At 35.6% G+C, this 24,874-nt stretch overlaps 2 protein-coding genes across 2 annotated transcripts; both read left to right on the forward strand.

The window, feature by feature from the left end:
• Positions 1–9,409: 9,409 nt before the first annotated feature.
• On the forward strand, positions 9,410–10,832 carry LOC131148115 (transcription factor FER-LIKE IRON DEFICIENCY-INDUCED TRANSCRIPTION FACTOR). Its single transcript, XM_058097847.1, is given in 5 exon segments — positions 9,410–9,865; positions 9,989–10,186; positions 10,299–10,378; positions 10,380–10,470; positions 10,596–10,832. Coding segments are annotated over 5 exon segments (1,062 nt in total).
• A 5,379-nt stretch (positions 10,833–16,211) lies between these two features.
• Positions 16,212–16,586, forward strand: LOC131148116 (uncharacterized). Its single transcript, XM_058097848.1, has one exon. The coding sequence runs from the start codon at positions 16,212–16,214 to the stop codon at positions 16,584–16,586; it is 375 nt and encodes a 124-aa protein (XP_057953831.1).
• Positions 16,587–24,874: the final 8,288 nt, after the last annotated feature.

Below are 24,874 nucleotides of genomic sequence, written 5' to 3' on the forward strand. Positions count from 1 at the left end.
CATTTTAGCAAATTTTATCATTCTTTCACTTTTTGTTTCCATTTTACTTCTCGGCTCATGAGTATCCTCGGTATCAAATACCAAGATCACGTCTGTAACTCATGGTCACCCTGAGGATCTTTCTATACACGCCATGGTTCCCCCCATGGTCAAGGTTGTGCGGCCTGAAGGCTGGATCTAACTGCGGTTGGCCGACCCGGTTATATCAAATATCATATCACATATCGCGTATGTAGTATGACTGGCCGGCCTATAACCCTGATCCGGACTCAGGGGGCCCAACAACCCTACATAATGGCACAGTCGACTGTCACACCACACGCTCCAAGAGTCCGTGTGGTTGCACTAACACCACTGGCAACGGTATCGTGCTCAATATCATAACCATCCAACAGGGTTTACCACCACATACCCGCAATCATTATGCGGTATTAACATTTTATCATTCATATTTCATGTATTTCCATATTTCTCATTTTCATATTGCAGAATTAACATTGCAATATTTTCATTTCACATACTCACATTTCAATATTAGTATTCTCAACACATTTCATCATTTAAATGATATTTTCTCAGTTCATAATTCATCTCATCTCATACTATCATATACATATCTTGTTTCACAATTACTCAGTATTTCTCAAAACACATTTCCATATTTCACATTTCTTCATTTTCTCAGAGAATATATTTTTTGCACATTTCACTTTCATCATTTTTCCATATTTCAATTCTCATATTAAAACACATTTCAGTATTACATATTTCACAGGGTAAATCATCAAACTCAGTTTAAACATTTCTCAATATAAATCATATGCCACACAAATTTCATCTGATATTTATATCATAATAAATTTCAGGTAAAATAACATACGCCATTGTCACATATTTCTCAACCCATAATTTTCATAAAAAGACTATTATAATTTATTCCTCTTACCTGACTTACAGAGAGTCTCGCTAGAACCCAAAATTTCACGTCTTTGGCACTCGAAATTTAACTCCTGCAATTTACATTTTTTTCGAGATTAATTAACTAATTTTCCCCAAAACAATACTCAACTAACCTTCCTTAAGCTCCATATACCCCAAATTAATATTTAAACCATTATTTAACACCCCCATTTAATTTTCTGAATTTTTCCTACGAGTCCCAAAATTACACCCACGGCGCTCACCCGGGTCCTAAATTCTAGAAATCTTACTTCAGCCCCAGATGCCCAATATTTTAGCATTATAAATTAATGTTAATTAATTAAAAATAAGTCCCTTAATAACCCCCGTACCCCAAATTTGGGGTTTTGGCCCGACACCCCCACGAGAATTCCGTCCCGCTAGACTTGTAGAGAATCATCCCTAGATTCTCGTGGTGGTGTTCGTTTGTCAATTGGACTTATATTTTATAAGAAATTAAAGAAAAAGGGAAAATTGGCTTATCCCAGGAGATACGTTTACGCCACTCCTACCACCGATCCGCTACGGTAGAAATGATGGCAGCGGAGAATGGAGTTCAGCGGTATCTTCGGATTTTCGATCGAGTGAAAATCCGTCACGAAATCGAGGAGAGAGGGAGAGAGAATGAAGAGAGAGAAAGAAGACCTGCGCGTGCAAGAAAATTAAGAAAAGAAAAGAAAAGAAAGAAGAAGAAGAAGAAGAAGAAGAAGAAGAAGAAGAAGAAGGAGAATTTAAGATTTTGAATCTCCTGAAGCTTCTAGCAAGCTTCACGAGGATAATAATAATAATAATAATAATAATAATAATAATAATATATTTTATTAATAAAATAAAATAAATTTTTAATTAATTTTTTTTCTTTTTCTCTTTTTTTTAAGTCCGATTAATTAATTAATTAATTTTTTTATTTTTATTTATTTATTTTTTTGAAAATAACTCTACTAATCTTCTATAACCCCTTTTGGGGTTATTACATGTCATATCTGAGTCACCTAGTGAGTTACCTCCCGTAAGAGGGACTCAACATGTCATTAACCTTGTTCCTAGTTCATCTCTACATAATTTACCATATCATAGAGTGAACCCAAGAGAACATGAGGAGTCTATGAAACAAGTGAATGAATTGAGGGAATATGACTTTATTTAGGATAACATAAGTGTGTGTGTCTACCCTGCAAACAAGAGTAGGTTTCTCAAAATCATTGTTTTCGATAGGGATGTGAAACTCATAGGTTATTTTTGGATAGGGATGTGAAACTCATAGGTTATTTTTGGAAAGCCTTGTGGGCCATGTTATGCAGCAAACTCCAGTTTTCTAGTGTTTACCATCCCCAAATTGATGAGTAAACTGAGGTAGTTAATAGGAGCTTAGGTGACCTATTGAGATGCCTAGTAGGTTAGAACATAGGTTTGTGGGATTTGTGTCTTCTTATGGCTGAATTTGCATTTAATAGTTCAGTGAATAGAACCACATGATTGAGTCATTTTAAGGATGTCACCGGTTACCAACCTAGGAAGTTACCTCCACAAGTTAGAGTAAGTGAACAAGTTAATGCTTTTGCTAAGCACATACATGATCTATACTCTGAAATAAGAGTGAAAATTAATTTGAATAATGAACATTATAAATCTAGTGCTGATATACGTCATTGTTTGAAAAAAATTTTAGAGGATGATATGGTTATGGTTCGTATTCGTCCCAAGCAGATTCCTGTAGGAAAGGTAAGAAAGTTGCATGCTAAAAAGGTGGATCATTTCAAAGTTTTAAAGAAACTTAGTTCTAATGCTTACATGCTTAATATTCTTATTGATTTTAGCATAAGCAATGTGTTTAATCTTGAAAATCTAACCCCTTTTCTTGAAACATCATCTTTTGCGGAGCCTTCAAATTCTAACACTGCAGGTGATCCTACTGCATTCCCCACTCCTTATGAACCTGAAAACCTGAAATTGCCTTTGTCTCCGTCTTTACCCGTACCAAAGAACCTTGATGAAATCGAAGATATTTTGGATGACAAGACAATGTTCACATGAGCAGGATCATACCAAAAGTTCTTGGTCAAGTGGAGAGGAAAGTCACTTTCTGAGCGTAGATGGATTCTAAAAGAAGGCTTCCTTCATCTCAACTCAGAGTTATACTCGCAGTACTTCACTTCTCATTCTTCAGAGAAGAATTATTTTGGGCTCGGGAGAGATGATGGGGATCAACATGCCATACCCCTTTCTTTTGTTGATTTAGTGACATGTGGACGTCCTCCCAATGTCCACTCCTTTATCGACATGATGACACATAGACGACCTTTCAATGTCCACTTCAGTTTATGATTATTTTGTAGTTTTTGCATTGATTATTTGAAGACTTTGTTTTAGGACTTTATTATTATTTTGTTTGGATTTGTATTTGCTTGGATACGTTATTTCAAGGTTATTAGGTGCTTGAAGACTCAAAGTGAAGTGTTGAAACAAGAAAACCTATATGGGCCCCACATGGTCTTGTGGGCCTCACACAGCCCCATTGGAGCCCACACAGATTGGGCCTCCCATTTACTTATGTTTTGTATTTAATTTGTAATATTGCAAGACAACCAAGCTTGCTTGCATATGAGAGTGTTTAATGTGTGTGTTAGTAAGTTATGTTAGTATTTAATTTTGTTAGTGCATTGTGTGTATTTATTTCTCGTCTCCCATGCTTATGTGGGGATTGTTAATTGTTTATTACTTTGTCCCCCCATGCTAACTATATGTATCCCTTCATTGTAAGAACAAAAATTAAAAGCTAAGTTTGAATATTGAGATATTGAAAAAAAATTCCTTTGTGAAGCTTGATAGCTTTGTCCAATCATTTCGATTGTGTAGTTTGAGGTTACGCGTTCTCTCAAGAGATCAGGTGGTGAGAGATCACTATTTTATAATGACCCCAAAAATATTTAGGTGTAGTGATTCCCAAATAAATAAATAAAAAAAATAAAATAAAATAAAAATAAATAAAAATTAATTAATTAAATTAAATAAAAAAAATAATTATTGCTAATTATATATATATATAAAAATAAAACTTAAACCTAACCTGAAGGATTTCAATCCTTTAGGAAAGTCATTAAAGAGACAAATTTCTCTCCCTCCCCCCTCTCTCTCTCTCTCTCTCTCTCTCTCTCTCTCTCTCTCTCTCTCTCTCTCTCTCTCTCTCTCTCTTTCCTCAATTTCTCGGTGAATTCTAGGCTAAGTAAAGAATGGAAAATACCCCTGGGTTCAATTCTCGACCACCAACATTTTAACCGGAGTGGATTTATGATCAGGGCGTCGTAGGAACTACTCTTGGGATAAGGTAAATCCATACTTTCTCTTCAATTTCTCCCAAATATTAAGCCAAATTTACAATCAGATACCACTATAGGGTCCCGACTTCCATCCTCGTCAATTTAATAGGAACATATTTTTGATTTGTGGATACTAGACACCACTTTAAGGCTAAGGTGAGGAGTACAAATTATAATATTGTATATGGATTTCTGAGTAATTTTACAGGTATGAAAATTACGATTTATTTATTAAATTGTAGTATTTGATTATATTAGATTTTTGGAGATATTTTTGGGATTAAATTAAACTGCAGGATTGGATTGTATTAGATTTTTAGAAATATTCCTAAGATTAAATTAAACAGCAGAGATTTGATTAAATAGAATTTTTGGAAAATATTTTGGAAATAGGTTAAATTGCAGGGATTTGATCATATTGGTGTTTTTAAATATGTTAGAAATTAAATTTAAATATGGAAAGAGGATCATACCCGCATTTTTTTTAGAATTTAATTGGTTAACGGGAGCATGTGAGCCTATGGATGTTAGGATAGTAATTATTCTGAGGTAAAGCTCATTAAACTAGGGTGTGTGAATATAAGGATTTGTGCGAACGCTGCATGCACTGCTTTAGGATACTTGCGGACATTTCTCCAGGAATCAGGTAAGAGCAATAAATTAGGTCAGCTTATTTTCTGAAGCTTAATCATTTAAAACTGAGATTTTAAGTATCAAAATGTTATACATGATTTTTTGAATGGTTAGGCATATGAGAATTTTGGATTATTATGGTTATAAGTATATTTTTGGGAAACAGGTATTTTGGGATTGAGTAAAACTCTGGTGTTTATTATACCATTATTTTCAACAATATAGTTATCTCAGGAATATTTTATATTATGAATTATTACTCCAATTGTGTGGCATGAGAATAAATATTTTTACGGTGTATATAAGTATGTCGGATTATGTTATGATTGCACAAAACAAGTATGGTTTGATAACAATTTTAGAAGGTTATGAATATTACAGAAATTACAACATTTTTCAGTATATTATGATAGTATAGCCAGACCAGTGCCATGATATAACTAAAAGGAGGGTGCCCTCACATCTATACATTTTACATTGTTTATTAAATAACCTGACTATATTGTTATAAAATGCATGGGGGACACATGACATTAATGGATGTCCCTTGGGATTCCTTTTCCGTCAATAAAAGAAAATGAAACATACCTGCTCCCTCATCCTTCATTCGGCTATAAAAGAAAGAAGAAGAAGAAATTGGAGTGCAGAGCGCAGAAAGAAAAAGAACACGCAGAGAAATAGAGAAATAAGAAGCATAAGAGAAAAGAGAAAGTGAGATATTTTGTATCAAATAAGAAAATGAGATATTTGTACAAAACCAGTTATATGTTTTTAGCCTTGGTGGCCACACTATCATGGTTTATATGCTTTGATGATATTAACCTATATGTTGTTCCTAGTATTTCCTATCTTTGCATATCATGTTTAGTACAGGTTCCAGTGATGAATTCATGAAGTACTGGATCGAAGGCAAAAATCGTACCGAGTTGACGTTAAGAAGGAAAGATAAAAAAGACACTCACTTGGAAAGGACCCAAGCACAACAAAAGGAAGCATAGTGTAAAATAATATGTAATAAGGATTGTGTTTGAGGTAGTTTATGTTGTAAATCTTGCATTTTGTTTCTTACATGATTTCTGAGTAAGAGTTGAGTATAATGCACATGCATACTAAGATTCATGAGTTTATAGGATTTCACTTAAGCCACAAACTCACATTTATAGTTTTCAAATATTAAACAAAGAGTTTGTCAAACAAATCCTAAACTCAAATATGTTTTCATAAGGGACAAGTTTTCAAATATTTTGGTTTTATAGAATTATTACATACTTAGTTCCAGTCTTGTCAAAATGAGCTTTATGTCCTAAAGCCTCAAGAAAGTCAAGCATATTTTTTTATTTATTTATAAAAAACATACTAAACATATAAAATATCGAAACGAGCTTTCAAATGTATTTTCATAAACAAGATATCTTATATTCATGGAGAAACTCTTTTGTGCAAGTATTAAACTTAATTGGACTTAATATCTTTCAAGTACTTTTGTCCAATAATGTTTTAAGTCATTAAAAGACTTTTTGACAAGGAAAAATAGAGTAATCGTTAACTAAAGTAGTGCAACCTTAAGTCCTGAACACTTTTCTGTATTTGGAGCATAACTTTTGTTAGAAAATTTCAAAAAGTACGATCTTAGTGTCCTTGGAAAGTTGAGACAAAATACCACAACTTTCATGTTGATAATTTTTTCTGATTCAAGGCACTCGTCGACGAGTGGGGGCCATTAGTTGAAGAATCACTAGTTAACGCTATTCGATGAATGCAGGGCACTAGTCGACAAGTCGCAGGAAAAAATTTAACAATTGCTAGTAGAGTGTGACTAGTCGATGAGAGAAGGGGACTCATCGACGATCGGCCTCGTGCCCAGCACCATAACGACTAGTTCTCAAGTAAATCACATGGGATTCACTCCCAACGACTCATTAACGTTCATATTGGCTCTTTGGCTATAAATACAAACTATTAGGCTTGTTTAAACATGACTTCGATTATTATTATAAGCTTATAGTAAAAAATATTATTTTATACAGAACCTAGGCACTTTACATCTTTGTCATTCATCCACAAGTGCTCAAACTCCATTATTCTCTAATCTTGTTTGAATCATTCATTGAGAGAGTAGTGTGAGGATTGTTTTGTATCCACTTAAATTAAAGGAGCATCATTTGTATTTCATCTTCTTGTAAAAGGTTCTCTGCGAACCGTTTGGTGAAGGTTCTTGGTGAATCGATTTGCAAGACATCTTGGTGATCCTCGTGGCTCTTGGTGAGCGTGGTAGGTTTTGTTCCCCAATGTAGGGCTTGGTACTCGAGTTGTAAGGCTTGCTTCGCCGGTGAAAGAGTTTTATAGTAGATTGTGGAATCATTGGCTTGGTACTAAGATGTGGACATAGGCTTGATGCCGAACCATGTTCAAATACTGGTGTTAAGATTTCTCTACATTCACTCTTTAATTTTTTTTCTTGTTCTTGATTTTCATTATATATTGTGATACAATTTCTTGCAATCTTGCCAAAAGTTTTATTATGTAGAGAAAATCTTGAATTTGCGAAAAGAGTCCATTCACCCCCCTCTAACTCTATATACTCTTGGGTGGGATGATTAACATATGTAGTAATTCCTATTAACATAGTGGAGTCTTGATTCCATCTGCCCGTGGAGTAGGTATATCTGAACCACGTAAAAATTTAGTCTCATCTCCATTTATTTTACTATTGATTATCTACATCTTTCATAACACATTATCAGCACGAGACTCCAACCTATTGACATGTTTATTTAATTTTCTAACCTATTGACATGTTTATTTAATGAAGTGGAAATGCCTTGATGACAAAGAGATCAGTTGGATTTCTGTGGAAAAATATGCAATCATTCGTGGACAAAGTTGAAGTGTACCTACCACTAAAGTCTACAAGGACGTCGACCACATAAGTGGGGGAGTGTCATGAGCTAAGCTTGTTCAGGGCATTATGCTTGCCTGTGACTGCTTGTCTCGTGTGCTTGGGATGAGTTTCCATCATGTAAATACTAGTGTAGGGTTCTTTTCTGCTAGTAGTGTCTTTGTATGCCAAATAAGATAGTATGACTCCTCGGTCACTTTGATTTTTCCTAGTGTTAGGATGATAATTATATAAAATCCTCTTTAGGGGAGGGTGAGTGTTCGTTAGTCATTGTAAAACTCACTAGCTATTGTCAACGTGTTTAGCCTACTTGCTTCCCTCGCTAAACACACAATGTCAACAGAAGTATTGTTAATGAATTGTGTATATTCAATGTTTACTGCTTGCTTGCCAATGCTTTCATGATTGCTTACTATTTCCACTGCCATTTGATTGAATGCTAATGAAAGTGTTTCATGTATGAATGTTAGTGAACGATAAGCTGGCTAGTTAAGCAAGATTGTTTTAGCTATAGTGATGCACGACCCTTCACAAAGGTGTGAAAATAGTCGGCCCGTGACACTAAGACACGTGTCAAGCCCGTGGCAAGATGAGGCTATCCATGGTTTCTCGATAGGTTTTAACATTCTGGGAATTGAGTGGAAAAATTAAAGAGTATAGACGCGCACTCGCCTTGCCTAATCCATTGTAGGGCATAAGTATTACTGGCTATTGCATTAAGACTTAAGTTATACCTATTAAAAAAAAGTAATAATAATAATAATAACATTTTTACATCTTTGCTATGTAAAAATAAAATGAAATCAGATAAAATGAAATTAAATTAATTTTTAAAAATATTTTTTTATATATAAATTTATTTTATTTTATTTCATTCATAATCTAACTAATATTTCAGTGAGACTATCGTATAAAAATTATTACTCTTGAAAGTTAGGCAATGGACGACATCTTTGCTTATTTTACTCATGGATTCAAAATGAAAACGGGTTTTAGTTTCTTTTTACAAAAAATTCAGCTGAAAATTTTGAAATTTCCAAAAATTTGGTGGAAATTCTAGAAATTGGATTTCTTTTGTTTTACTTCCAAATCATTCACAATCATCTGTTTTAATATTTTCAAAGCTTCATTATAAGTTTTGAATGTGTCTTTAAATTAAAATCAAAATTTTTGTTAAATATTTTGTAAATTGAAATATGAATTTTAATCATTTTTTGAAAAGGGAAAAAAGGAAAAAAGAAAAAGAAGTTAATTCATTAGTTATAGATCAAAGGATGAGTGTGAAAGGAATCCAACAGGGATATTCTGACCTTAGAATATTTAAATATGCAAAGAGTTGACAATTTGCGGCAAAACTGATGGCAAATGGAACTAGTTAGTAGGTGTTTTCATGCACTTTTCAATAATTACTCTTTTCTAGAACCTAATGAGCTTGATTATTAGATTACCCATGAAATATAAAATAATATATAACCACCGACTTCACCACACAGCATCAAAGACTGCATTTCCCCTGTCGTATTCCTTTCACACTCCACCTTTGATATATAACAAGCGAATCAATTAACGTAGCTATCAGCTCTCATCTTCAACATTGGAGATGGGAGATGCCTCGGAAAACACATTATACAATTTTATTGATGAACCAAACTTTGAGCAGTTCATCAACCTCATCAGGGGAGAAACAGAGGATTCAATATTCAAGTTCTGCCTAAACTATGACTGTGAGCACATCAATGGCTGCTTGGGTGATAAACCATTTGGCCCCGCAGCCCTGGGAGATTTGTTCCAATTCAACCCTGATGAGACTCTGGCAAGCAGTGCTCCAACCTTTAAAATTCTCGGTTCGCTGCCGAGCATTGATGGGGGCTTGAAACGAAGGGATGAATGGATCGACGGGGAGGTCTCTTCGGAGACAACGACCACGGGGTCTGCTACCCCAATGGCGAAACCAAAGGTTGGCACGTCAAAAACTTTTGTCTCGGAGCGTAGGAGGAGGGTTCGGATGAAGGAGAAGCTGTTTGCATTGCGCGCCTTGGTTCCCAATATAACAAAGGTACTTCCATTTATAACATAAGGTTATGTGTTAACATCATGAATAGTCGGACCGTAAAGTTAAGTAATTATAAAGCATTTTTTGTTCGACAATCTTGAGTTGACATTCTATGGCAATGTGTAGATGGACATGGCCTCCATTGTTGGGGATGCCATAGTTTACATGCAAGAGCTGCAATTGAAGGCTGAGAAGCTGACAGCCGAGATTGCTGATCTTGAATCATCGTTAAACCAAGCCCATATGCACAATGGTTCGACTGAAAACCCGGAAAATTTTCAAGTTCCACGCAATAGACATCCTGCTTGCTGGAAGATCCTGCAGGTTCAGCATGAAAATATAACGGTTCCTCTTATTTCCTTTTCGTTTGTTATTGGTATATTCTGTGTTTGTAAGTTAAAGAAGCGAACGAGTATTTGAAAAGGGGGCCGTGCAGATGGAGGTGTTTCAAGTGGAGGAAAGAAGGTTTTTTGTGAGAGTGGTGTGCAGCAGTGGGGAAGGGGTGGCAGTGTCTCTTGGCTCTGGAGTCCCTTGCATGCTACTTCACCATTCAGAGCTCAAACTTGCTTACAGCTTCCAAGAGATTCACATCGACACTTACTCTGAATGTAAGATTAATTTATCGTTCCAGGACTAAACTCATCTTCATGAACCTGCAGCAATTCTTCCTCTCTTTAATTACTACTCAATGGTCATTCATTACTGATTAAATTTGTGTGATGTTAATGAACAGGAAAGTGAATGTGAAGATTTGACCTTGCCAAACCTGAAACTGTGGTTGACTGGGGCTCTTCTGAACCAAGGATTTGAATTCATAACATCCCCTTCTGCCTGGGACCCCCACCCTCTTATTTTCCTCCTCAATTTTCTTCTTCTACTTTGTCAAACTAATTTACAAATCATATATATGCTTAATATGTATATTGGACCCAAGTCCCTTCACAAAAAAGGCATGAAGCCCCCAAAATAGATTCAGGCCACAAGACAAAATCGAATGGATGGAGTCGACCAATACAATCCCTCGTTCAATCCAAGGTCAGATGGTGTCAGATGGTGTCATGAAGCCGTCGTTGGAAACTGCCGATACACAGATCAGTGATGCATGTCTGTCTAAGAAATAGATTGTACTTAAAAATAAAAACACACGCACCAGGGCACAGCTCAAGTTCATGATTGAGTGTTGATAAGATATGGAATGATAAATTTGGGGTCTTGGATTTAGAATTGACTAGATTTGGAAAAAAAAAAAAAATTGAATACAAATTTGTATAACATCTTATTCAAGTCCATATAAATTCAAATTAGAGACATCTTCTAAATGCTAGGTAAGGATTAGGTGAGTTCTCCTACTTAATATACATGAGTGCCAACTTAAACTAAAAGTTTAAGTCTATTATGTTTTGAACCCAAATATGATATAAGCCTCCATTACACATTCAATTTTTCTAATATAGGATAAACTTACAAATGAAATTCTCAATAAAAATTATTAATTATAAGATATGAGTTTGAATCACATTACGTAAAACTTAATGAGATTACCACCAATGCTAGTAATGCTGGGAGCGATATCAGTACAGTGAAAGGCAAGACAGTGATCCAAGAACAGAGCATGAGTTATGAGGATTTGTTGCCTGTGATATAATTATTTTGTAGTCATTGGTAGCTTTAGTAAATGGTTGTAACAATTTTCCCTCCAATAGAAAATTAGTTTATTTTTTTTAGTTATTTGTTAGCCAGCTCTTGTATATATATCAGCTAGGCGTATGAAGATCATTATTAAATTTCATTCACTGTAATTGTAACAACCCAAAAATTCATACCATTTTTTTCATAAAATATACTACAAAATAAAACACTCTGATACCCCTATATTATTTGCTATAACATCTCAGGCCCTAGGAGGGCACTGAGGAAAATCCTGTTTACTAAACAACATGCCTATGTAGCGGAAAACATAAAATCATCCATCCATGTTTACAATATCAGAATCCAGTATTTTCCCAAAACATACATACATAATTACACATCATCCCAACATCTTCTACCCAAAAACTCTTGAATGCTACTAAAAAATACAACCCCTTGATAACACTTACCTTACAGACAAGGTAGTGTAGACGACCTCTCTACATGCAAGCCTGATCTGCTCGTCTAACTGGATCACCTGAAAAATGTTAAATCATTGGGATGAAACAACGCTCAGTAAGACGAAATATGCTATTACCAGTGTGTGACAACTGAGTTCACATAAATAATATGCTAATAATTTATTGAATCTGAGTTAACTGGTAAAACAATATACAGTACAACCCACACCTATATAGTTTAAAATACAACTGTAATATCTGAGTTTTCTATTTATTCATACTTCTAGTATTATAATATATCTGTTGTTAATCTGTAAATCTGTATACATATCAATAACTGTGATAATTACCCTGAAAAGTTATATGTCATGATTTGACCTGTAACGACCTACTTATTTTACCCCTTATTTATTATTATTTCTTCCTATTAATAATAAAAATCGATATAATAAATCTAGCAGATCATAATCTACCTGAACCCGTGGGTACTAGGGATACATTAGAGATACAATACGGAAGCCTAAGCAGCAGGAAACATAAAATTATATACATTCCATAATATCATTCAATACAATACCAGAGTTACTATATATATATATATATATATATATATATATTATATACATCCCAAAATAGTCAAAAACTAGTCCTAGGGTCATCGCTCAAAATCCATCTGACCCTATCAAAACACTTACCCTTTAGAAAGGGTAGATCAGCTATAACTACCTCTGCGGAGTCTTATCCGCTCTCCTATCTGGGGCTCCTGAAATGTTCATATAATTTGGGGTGATACACCTATGAGTAAGGGAAATAAACAAATTTATGTGTGTGGCAACATGAGTATTTCCGTGTTATACATAAAAGCATACATAAACATATTTAGTAAAATTGTCTATATCATTTATGGGAAAAACATGTATAATCATAGCATGATAGAGCATATTGGATTCCCATAAGCATAATTCATCTCATATAATAATAATATAAAAACAACCCTGGAAGGTTAGTTGACTGGTGTCATGTCTTTCCCCTACATGACTGGGTTGTGTAGCCCGAAGGCGAGACCTGACAATGGTTGGCCGACCACTGCCAAGTCAAAGTAAATGTCTGTAAGTATGATGGATTTGCCAGACTTGGTTCGTACACCAGGGGTACCAACACTTCAATAAACCACATCGATTATCCATCCTCACGCTGCCCCATATGACAGCGATAACACGATATCATGATGATCATGAATGCATAACTACAGTATCGTGCAAGTGTAAGCCTAAACCAAGCCAACCAAATTATGATAACATATAGCATATTTCAAATTGTGATACATTGCTATTCCATAATAATAATTGTCAGTTCAATATCGTCATATCACATTTCATATATAACGTGAAAATTATCGGCTCGTACGCTGGCATTTCATATTTTATCAATCACGGCGTGTACGCCGTATCACATATCATTAACAGGCCCGGCCTGTATGCCGGCATATCATTAAATGGTTTGGCCTGTACATTGACATATCATGTAACAAGCTCGGCCCGTACGCCGGTATATCATGTTAAAACTCTTGGCCCGTACACCGATTTTCCATATTAAAACTCTGTATCATTTAACATTTTCCTAGAAAACAGTAATGCATTATAAATTCTACTTATGCCATGCAGAATGGGTATTACATATATTCAGAACATATCGTCATTTACGGCCGTATTTCCCAACATAATGCGTATATATATACATATATTCTCCTGAAATCAAATACTATAAGATTATACATATATTTTCATAAAACAACTAGTTTAGTTTATCCCTTTACCCGATTCCTGAAAAAGTCCCTCAAACAATCAATCCAACACCCGCTGGGTTCCCCGTTCAACACCCTGAAAACAATATTTCTCAGAACTAAACTTCAGTATTTTTTCGTATACAACATTTCCTATAACTATGATAAAGCCAAATTCCAAATAAAAAACCTTACCTTGAATCTGAGATGAATTTCAAGTTCGTCCCAACGACGATCCACTCTAGTAAATATGCAGAGAACTTCCCTAGGAGTGTTGTGGCGGCCTCAGATCGTTGATCTGGCAAAGAACGGGCCCAGAAATTAAGAGAGAAGGAGTGGAAACCGAAAAGGGAGAGAAAGAGAAGGGTATTGCGCATGAAATTCTACTGAAAAATTGAGTTTAGTGCTATTTATACACTAGACTTCATCGATGAGCCACGTCACCTCGTCAATGCTCGTCGTTGATGAGGTCAAGAAAGCAATTCGTCGACGACCTCTCCCCTCGTTGACGGAATTCAGAATTGCCAAAACATCCTCTCGGTATTTTCTCGTCGATGAGACACATCCCTGTCGACGAGACCCTTATGTGCTCTCGTTGACGAATCCCCTGTGTTCGACAAGACCTTATTTCATTTTCCTTCTTTTTATTATTTAAATATTATAATTTCTCTAGGTCACTACATGATCCCTCATGATAGGGTTGTGCAACCCATAGGTGGGACTTAACACTGGTTGGCCTGCCAGGTAAGTCAACTGAAACTCTACCAATCATCAGACTGGCCAACTGCAATCCCTCCAAGGGACGGTACTAATATCTACCTCGTCAAATGAGCCTCCTCAACCCAAACTCTTGGGGAGCCTGCAATCCCTCCATAGGCACTTTTGACAGAAATCCACACACTATCTAAGATATGTGGTTGCACTCTTATCTGAAATAACTATGGTACTGTGTTCTGCTGATAACTAATCTGATTCATCAGGGTCTGATACTGTATAATACTATTATATATATATATATATATATATTATCTTATTGTTTTACCATGATTCTGATATATCTGAAATAACTATAACATTGTAATAACTAATCTGAATATGTTGTATAATATGAATAACTGAATGTTATGATTCTGTAATCTGAATATCATGGTATATCTGAAAGTACTATAAAATATTTAGCTGAATGTAAACTGTAAAAATATTTTTCTGTATATATATATATATATATATATATATATATATATTCTATAAAACATGATATTTGTAAATTGAATAAATTTCATGCTGAATCTGATAATTACTCATGTCACACAATTAAATAAATATTAAACCCATTTATTGAAATATGGATTTTTCTTGATAATAAAAGTAATTTATATCCTGTAGAATTTTTCCTTATAACACACATATTTTCTAAGAACATTTCCAAAATTACTGACATAGCATATTTCTCTTATCTGACAAAATAGGCTCGTCTACTAATTCTAACTCACGCCCACTACGTTCATAATTCCATAATTTTGAAATTACACACACACACACACACACACACACACACATATATATATATATATATATATATTTCTGTCAAATAACTAAATTCTCAAAATGATTATCATACCTACATTACCTAAATCATAAACTATTCATCATCTTACATGGATTCCTAGAAACACCCACTAGGTTCCCTAACCTACTTGCAGTAAAAGCCCCAAAATCCTGAATTCACAATACCCACATAAATCATCCCAAATACCAGTATAACAACATCTACTATTAAATCTGTGTTCAGAAAAACCTATAACTAAATAACCCTTAAATAATCTACTTACACTGATTTTGGGATGGTGCCCAACTTCTCAAATTGAAATTCTGCTCCGGTTAAATTGTAGAAAATCTCCCCATGATCAACATAGTAGCTTCTGATTGTCAAACCGGGGAGAAACAGGGCCATATTTGTAAAGAGAAGTCAGAGCAACCGAAATTCTAGATAGAGAAATAGTGAAATAGAAGTTTTCTTGCCAAAATATGATTTTTCGCGTATTTATAAATGACTTGAAACGTGGCTTCGTCGACGAAGTGAAGAAGAGAGTTCATTAATGAAGGTAAGGATTTCGTCGACAAACCAATGGGTCCAAAACACCCCCTCTCGGTATCTCTTCGTTGGCGAACATTGAACTTCGTCCACGAATCCTTCAGGGAGTTTGTCGACGAAACCAGGGCATTCGTCAATGAACCCTGTTTGGCCCCTTTAAATTTCTCCTTCTTTTCTATTATTATTATTATTATTATTATTATTATTATTATTATAATTTCTAAGTCTTCACAGTAATTTCTTCTTCTTTAGCTTGAATGAAAAACAGAGCATTCAATTTTTACATGGTATTAGAGCCTCGGCTAGCACAACTTGACTGATTTCTTAGGAGAAATTTTTTTTTTTCATCATCTTCCTTAATTGAATTATTGAAAACCATCCATGGAATCTCCTGAATTGAGCGATCAAACAAATCCATATTTCCTCAATTTGAATGAAAATCCAGGCAACATCTTAGTTACGCAACCACTGCTTGCAATGAAGAATTATCATTCTTGGTCCATGGCTATGATCTTAGCTCTCATTGCCAAGAAGAAGATAGGTTTCATTAATGGAAAAATTGTTGAGCTAGATCCAAAATCTCCTTTCTATGAAGATTGGTTAAGCTGCAACATAATGGTGATTTCATGGATGATCAACTCCAAGCACGTTGATGTATCTAGCAACATGATGTATTGTCAAACTGCCAGAGAGATGTGGCTTGATTTGAAAAAACTCTTTTCACCAGGTAGTGGTCTTAAAATCTACAATCTTTAGAAGGAGATTTCTAATATATCTCAAAACCAGATGACAGTCATAGAGTACTTCACAAGATTCAAGAAGCCGTGGGATCAATTGCTTAATTTGGAGCCATTACCAGAGTGTACCTGTGGAGCAATCAAAACCTTAAATGCTTCTCATGACAAGACTTATGCAATGAGCTTTTTGATGGCTTTGAATGAGAATTTTGAGACTATAAGGCCTCAAATTCTGATGCAGGAGCCTTTTCCTCCAATCAGCAAGATTTATGCCTTTATTCTTGAAGAAAAGTCTCACAATAGTGTGGGACATAGAGGATACTACACTGCCAAGCCTGATTTAGTAGCAATGTATGCTAATTCAAAGGGAAGTAACTTTGGTAATTCTACTTGGAACAAAGGAAACAACAAAAGGGAGAGACCTTTATGCACTCACTGCAACATGCTTGGACATACAATTGATAAATGTTACAAGTTACATGGTTATCCACTAGGATATAAACCAAAAGGAAGATCAAGTGTTAATCAGGTCACTTGCAATTCAAGAACAGCAACTGAGAGTGTTTCAGTTCAATGTCCTATTTCTAAAGCTCAATGTGAGCAATTGTTGACCGTCCTCAATGCTAAAAGTAACTCTGGTAAGAATTATCATGCAGCCAATATGAGTACTAGCAAAGGGTTGCCAAATTTGGTTTCTAGAGTTGTTGATGTGCGTTTATCTACTGATGTTCCTTCTACTACTAGTGTGGCTACCACTAAACCACATCCTCAAGCTATTAACAATTACCTTGAAACTCTGTCAGGTGTTGTTTCTAACTTTACTTTCAGTCCAAATTTGACACATCATTTTTTTTCAGCCAAACTGGTCAATCGAACCTGTTTTGGAACTACTGATTGGGTTATAGACACAGGTGCTCCTGACCACATGGTGCATTATGTGTCTTGTTTCACCACTGTAATTGCCACATTGAACACTTATGTAAATTTGCGAAATGGTGAGGTAGCTTTAGTCACACATATTGTGACTATCAAAATCAATAAAAACCTCATCTTATATGATGTTCTTTGTGTTCCATATTTTAGCTTTAATCTTATATCAGTTAGACAACTTACCAAGTCTACTCCTTGTTGCCTTATTTTCTTTGGTAATTTGTGTTTCATCTAGGATCTTGCTCTTTGGAGCACTCTTGGTCTAGGTAAAGAATGCAATGGCCTATACCTACCAGAAGATAGCAATTATGTTTCTTCTTTCGTTTCAGCTATTTCCTCTGTTAATAAAACTCAACCACATATATGGCATTTGAGGTTGGGGCATCCTTCCAAGACCAAGCTGAATTTACTCAAGTTAAATAATGTACAGATTTGTGATTCAAGTGAAGATTTCTTTTGTGATGTTTGTCCTCTTGCCAAGCAAAAATGATTACCTTTTAATAAAAGTTTACATACTTCCCAGAATTGCTTTGATTTGATTCATTGTGATTTGTGGGGTCCATTTTCTGTATCTACCATTGATTCTTGAAAATATTTCGTCACTATAGTGGATGATCATTCTAGATGTACATGGGTTTACTTGTTAAAGCACAAGTCACAAACTCAATCCATATTAGAACAATTTTGCACTATGGTTGAAACTCAATTTTCTTGGAAAGTAAAGATTATTCGAACTGATAATGCAACTGAATTCATCATGAGTGATTTATTTACTAAAAAGGGGATTTTGCACCATTTGAGCTGTGTTGAGACTCCTCAACAAAATGCAATTATAGAATGGAAACATCAACATATCTTGAATGTAGCAAGGTCACTCATGTTCCATTCTCATTTGCCTTTACATCTTTGGGGGCATTGTATTTTAACTACTGCATATTTGATTAATAGGATTCCTAGTACACCTCTATCTCACAAAACTCCTTATGAGGTTCTTTATGGCAGTCCTCCTTCCTATGACCATCTAAGAATTTTTGGCCGTCTTTGTTATGCTTCTACACTAGCACATAACAGATCCAAATTTGTTGCGAGAGCAAGGAGGTGTGTCTTTCTAGGCTCTCCCTTTTGCATAAAAGGTTATGGAGTTTTAGACTTGTCCACAAATGCAGTTTTCATATCTAGAGATATGGTTTTTCATGAAAACAATTTTTTTTAATTGATGATAAAGCCTCAATTTCAGATCCTTTTACTTCAATTATTGAAGTTGATAGTCTTGCAACATCCAGCTCAGGTAATGATTTTTTTGTCACTCCTATTCCTATCGAAGATAAGTCTATTACTTGTTCAGATCCTATTCCTAATCCTATTTCAGTTCAAGTTTCTTCTCACCATTCTGATTTTTCTCCCATAGTTCCTCTTTGCCAGTGTCTACAGTTCCTACTCCTGTCACATCAATACCTACTTCTACATCAACTCATGAACCACCATCAGCACTTGTCAAAAGATCATCTCGGCAATCCACTAAACCAACCTACTTACAGGATTATGTGTGTGTTGCTACTCATGTTTCTGGTGTAGCTTATGATGTGGTTGACAGGCGACCCATCTAGAGCTTTGTTATCATTCATATCTGTTGGCAGTTAACACATTACCTCAAGAGCCACAATTTTTCTTCCAAGTTGTTCAAAATCCTCTTTAGAGATCAGCGATGGACAAAGAAATTTAGATCCTTGAATAGAATCATACTTGGGAGCTTACCACATTACCTCCTTGTAAAACCCCTATTGGGTGTAAGTGGGTGTATAGGATTAAATTAAATCCTGATGGAACAAAGGGAAGGTACAAGGCTAGACTTGTGGCTAAAGGGTATACACAATGAGAAGGCATTGATTTTCTTGAGACTTTCTCTCCTGTTGCTAAGACAGTAACTGTTCAGGTACTTCTTGCTTTAGCAGCTGTTAGGTGTCGGCCTTTTCACCAATTGGACATAAACAATGCTTTTTTACATGGGGAAACATGAAGAAGTGTACATGTCGTTGCCTCCTGGTTTTCACAGTAAAGGGGGGACTTCAATTGTTTCTTATTCCTCACATTCATTTGCTCCTGTTGTCTGCAAGTTGCTTAAATCCCTTTATGGTCTGAGACGAGCTTCAAGACAATGGTACGAAATTGTTATACATTATTCAGCAACTTGGGTTTGTTCAATCGACTACTAATAACTCTCTTTTTGTTCATGCTAAAGGTTCTCTGTTCATAGCTTTATTGGTTTATGTGAATGACATGATCATCACAAGAAATGATCCCACTTGTGTAGTAACTTTGAAGTCAGTTTTGGATGCTAATTTTGGAATTAAGGATCTTAGATCACTTAAGTTCTTCTTAGGACTTGAAATTGTTAGAAGCAAAAGGGGAATAAGCTTAAATCAAAGGAAGTTTGCTTTAGACATTTTAAAGGAAACAGTCATGATGGGTTGTAAACCTGCTAAGCCTCCAATGGAACAACAATTGAAATTGTCAAACGACAATCGTAAACTTCTATCAGATTCAAGCAAGTATAAAAGGCTCATAGGTAAATTGATGTATTTGACACTTAGTAGACCTAATATCACATATACCGTGAACAGGCTAAGCCAATTTTTTGCCAAACTAAGAGTTCTTCATATGCAGGCTGCAACAAGAATCCTGCAAAATATTAAAGGTACACCTGGACAAGGAATTTTATTTCCTAGTGATTCAGATTTATAGATGAAGGCATACTATAATGTTGATTGGGCCGGATGCCTAGATACAAGGAAATCTCTTTGGGTATTATGTTTTTCTTGGAGATGCTTTGATTTCATGGAGATCGAAGAAGCAGTCAATGGTATCAAGATCTTCAGTCGAAGCTAAATATAAATTTATGGCAAACACCACCTGTGAAGTTATTTGGATTATATTCTTACTAAGAGATTTACAAGTGAAGCATGAGAAATCAGTTTTGCTTTACTGTGACAACCAGGCAGCATTGCATATAGCTGCAAATCCAGTGTTCCATGAGAGATCAAAACATATAGAAGCAGATTGTCACATTGTTAGAAATAGAGTTCTAAATGGTACAGTCAAGACTTTCCATGTTGCATCCAAGAATCAATTGGCAGATATTTTTACTCAGACACTTGGTGTAGACAACTATATTAGAAGGATTAAGAAGTTGGGTTTGGTTAATATTTTTGCTCAAGTTGAATATCCATATTATATTGTGAATGATCAAGTAGCAAGAGCTTTGCTCTTGAAATGGGGGGCCGCGGGGGGGGGGGGGGGGGGGGGGGGGGGGGGTGTAAAACTTAATGAGATTACCACCAATGTTGGTAATGCTGGAAATGATATCAGTACAGTGAAAGGCAAGACAGTGATCCAACAATAGAGCATGAGTTATGATGATTTGCTACCTGTGATATAATTATTTTGTAGTCATTGGTAGCTTTAATAAATGGTTATAACAATTTTCCCTCCAACAGAAAATTAGTTTATATATTTTTTTAGTTATCTGTTAGCTGGCCGTATGAAGATCATTATTAAATTTCATTCACCGTAATTGCTTCTTCTTCAGCTTCAATGAAAAACAGAGCATTCAATTTTTACACATTACAACATATTAAAAAAAAAGGGACAGGAAATCTCATATCAGAAAACTTTAATTTATAAATTACTAATTGATTAGGAATACACTGTACTCTTATCCAAATAGGGAGAAGCATTCTTATATACCACAACTGTTGGGTCAGACCTGCAGGCTACTATAACAAGGCAGTGGTTGAGGGGTTGATAGCCCAAAAGGTCCCCATCCCCTGGCAGGATCCATAATGATAACACAGATTAATTTGTCAACGTTTTTGTTTGTTCATCGTTAGATTCACAGTCAGGGTAATCGCATAATGAGGAGGAGAAGAAGAAGAATAAATGTTTGACCTGCGGATTTTAGTTTTGAATAAATCATAATATAAAATTATATTTAATTTTTTTTTCAAATTCATATCAATCTAAACTCAAGGCATGAAATCTATGCTCCCAACACCATCTTATATTTATAAATATATAAAATAGTAACTCGAAACTCATGACATGCATATGGATAGTCCAGAAAAAGTAAAAACTATTGCATGTTTGAAGAGTGAAATCTAATCAATTAAAAATCAATTAGGGGTTTGCAAAAATCAGGTTTGATTGATTCAATTACTTCATTTAGTTAGCTTGATCGAGTTAGCTTAATTCAGCCAATAAAATGATTTGGTTTGATAGGGAATATCATAAGTTTTGAACAGTTTATCTACTGGTATATGTTTTGTTATTTTGTAGACAGAAAGAATTGAACAAACTCAATTAAGAAAACTCTTTACTAGTTGAATGGTTTAAGGAATTTTTTAAGATTAGGAATATTAGTTAGAAATTCTTGATGCCGACATTTGCTTCGCTTTGTAAATTGCACATGGCATGCATTTGAGGATTCTTAAAAGTTTGTTAAGCCTACAAAATATTCTTATATTATTCTTTGGTTATGGAAAAGGCATCTAATTATAGTCAAAAAATTCTTAAACATATGATGTCGAACCAAAAGTAGATTAAGAATTTATAAAAACCCATGTCTCACCACTCACTGCCTCTTAACACAGTTAAACCATTGGGGAGTTATCCTCTGCCCGTAGCCCAATTGGGTTCTTATGCAAAGTCATTTGGGTTAAGAACAAGGAAAGCCTAACCCAATGTGTAGCTCAGTTAGCATAACTCATGGCGTTGGCATTGCTTTGTATTTCTATATAGTATATATTCTCAATCAGTAGACACCCCATTTTGTCCGGAGCTTATATAGCATAACTTATTTTTTGAGGTCTAATGTTAGTGCCTATTTAGGTCTTTTCTTAGTCCAATTTTAGAAGTTATCCATAATTGTGTAAATATTCATTAATACAATAAAATGATGAAAATATAGGGGAAAAAAAAAAAAAAAAAACTAAACTAAACACATGGAAAGTGAAAAGAATGAATACATTGAAAAAGAAAAAAAAAAAGATAGAAAAGGAAAAAAATGAAATAAAAAAATAGTTAGTGGGCTAGCATCTTCATCTTTAAACATGTAAGAAAGGAAATTAACAATTAGACATGTGGAAAATTGTACAATTAAACATGTGTGTGAATTTATAATTTAAGGCAGACAAAAATTCATCAATTCAACTTAAATTTGATTGATCAAATTAGAATTAATTGAATTGTTCCCTTAGGCCTATGAATGGTAAGCTTAAGAAGGGATAAGGAAAGAGGAAAAAAACAAAGAATTATTTATGGAAGAAAGAGTAAGGAATCAAGTTAGAAAGAGTTTGTTAGAAAAATTGGGGAAAAATTAAAGAAAAGACTTGGATATTGAATGAGAGTTTGGGAGTATTCAAGAAAAAACTAATGATTAAAGGGCTAAGGAAGAATTGAAGATTGAAAGGTTCAAGCGTAGAAGCTGGAAAAGGGCTTGAAAATAAAGAATTAGCAGAGTTTGTGTAATGAGAAAGAGCAATTCTACAGACAAGAATTCAGAAATAGAGATTAGTATACATTTCTTAAATTTTAGTTTCTGGCATGTTTAAAATTGTTAAATATTAGATTTAGGACTTTGTAATTTAAGTCTAAATTTGAATAAAATCTCTAAGTGGAATTCGAACATGGGTAGCAAATCTAGATCTAAAAGCCTAGATCTAAAATTCGAATCTGGAAAAAAATCCTTCTGAATACCCTTGATCTGACACAGAGACCTGGGTAGAGTTCCATGTTGAGGCAGAAGATTTGACAGTCAATACTCTAGGGAAAGATAACTGCATGGCCACTTGTCCTCAATACACCAATAAGCATTTTGTGATGGATCCATACCCAGTCAGAGCAGACGGCTACTGCTCCTTCAACATCTACGATGCCGGCTGCTCCTCCGTCACCCTTTGCTGCTCCACCTACTCTGCTGGACATGTTGACATTAAGCCACCGCCCGTTGAATTTTTGCTCCCCCTTGTATATATATATATATATATATATATATATATATATATGTGTGTGTGTGTGTGTGTGTGTGTGTGTGTGTGTGTGTGTGTGTGTGTGTGGAGTTGTGATATGTGTAAAGTGAGAAGTGAGTGTGGTGAGTTGCAGCGTGCATAAGAGAGTTGAGTGAGAGTTGAGTGATTGTATCCTCCTCCTCCTCTGTATTTTTTTTCCCAGTACATAGTAATCTCTCGCTCCCGTGGACGTAGGCCAGAATTTGGCCGAACCACGTAACTCTGGTGTCAATATTGGTGTGTGTGTGTGCTTTATTTATTTTTTATCCATTAATTACTTGATCTGTAAAACCTCAACAAAGTGGTATCAGAGTGTATTGTTGGAGTAGAATTTTAGATCGGAGAAAATTCCCAAATTTTGAGCCTCTGTCCAGTAGCTCAAAATTTAATTTTGAGGCTACCATCAAACTCCTCTTATCCAGACGAAGCAAACGGTGTCAACCGAAGCTCCAAACGACATCAGACGACGTCACACGCGCCTACACGTGCCACCAACGTCCAGGGGACGTTTCCACGCTCCCATACGCGCCTCCACGCGCCGGCTATTGATTGGGAAGTAGTGTCATGCGCTTCACGCGCTGGCGAACGTCTGGCGCACATTCGCAGGAGGAAGACGACGGCCACGTCAGCGCCACGTCGCCCGGGACCCCCGCAGCGTAAGCGTCCAGTCAGCCTACCGCGTCAGCCCGACGTCACCCAACCACGTCAGCCGGGACCCGCGCCAGTCAGCAACAAGTGGCGCCTAGTCAGCAACTCAGGCAGCGCCATGTCAGCAGCTGAGTCAGCGCCGCGTCAGCCAGCGTGAGGCCAAGTCAGCCGCACAGTCAGCAAGCCACTTCAGCGCCGCGTCAGCTGACACGTCATCGCTGCCACGTCAGCATAGTTGACCAGTGTTGACCAATTTTGACCGAAGTTTGACCAGGCTTTTCAAAGCCATTTCAGGTCCGTTTTTCGAACAACTTAAGCCATTTCCAGGGTTTTCGACCGTTCCGGACGCAACCGTACATTCGATTTCTTGAGATTCTGCCCCAATTTTTTCTGTACGAGCAAGTTAGTGCTTAAAAATCAATGGAGGAGTCAGACTCGGGTACTATGATCAAGCTCACAGCCTCCAATTACACTCTGTGGAGGTCTCGGATGGAGGATCTCCTTAATTATAAGGATTTGGCAGACCCTTTGGATTATAAAGGTATGAAACCAGATTCCGTCAAAGATGATGATTGGAGAAGAATGAATAGGAAGACCATTGGTCAAATCAGACAATGGATTGACCACAAGGTATATCATCACGTCGCACAAGAGACTGATGCTTATA

Source organism: Malania oleifera, chromosome 2 (assembly GCF_029873635.1).
Source record: "Malania oleifera isolate guangnan ecotype guangnan chromosome 2, ASM2987363v1, whole genome shotgun sequence".
In the NCBI taxonomy this organism is placed as follows: Eukaryota; Viridiplantae; Streptophyta; class Magnoliopsida; order Santalales; family Ximeniaceae; genus Malania; species Malania oleifera.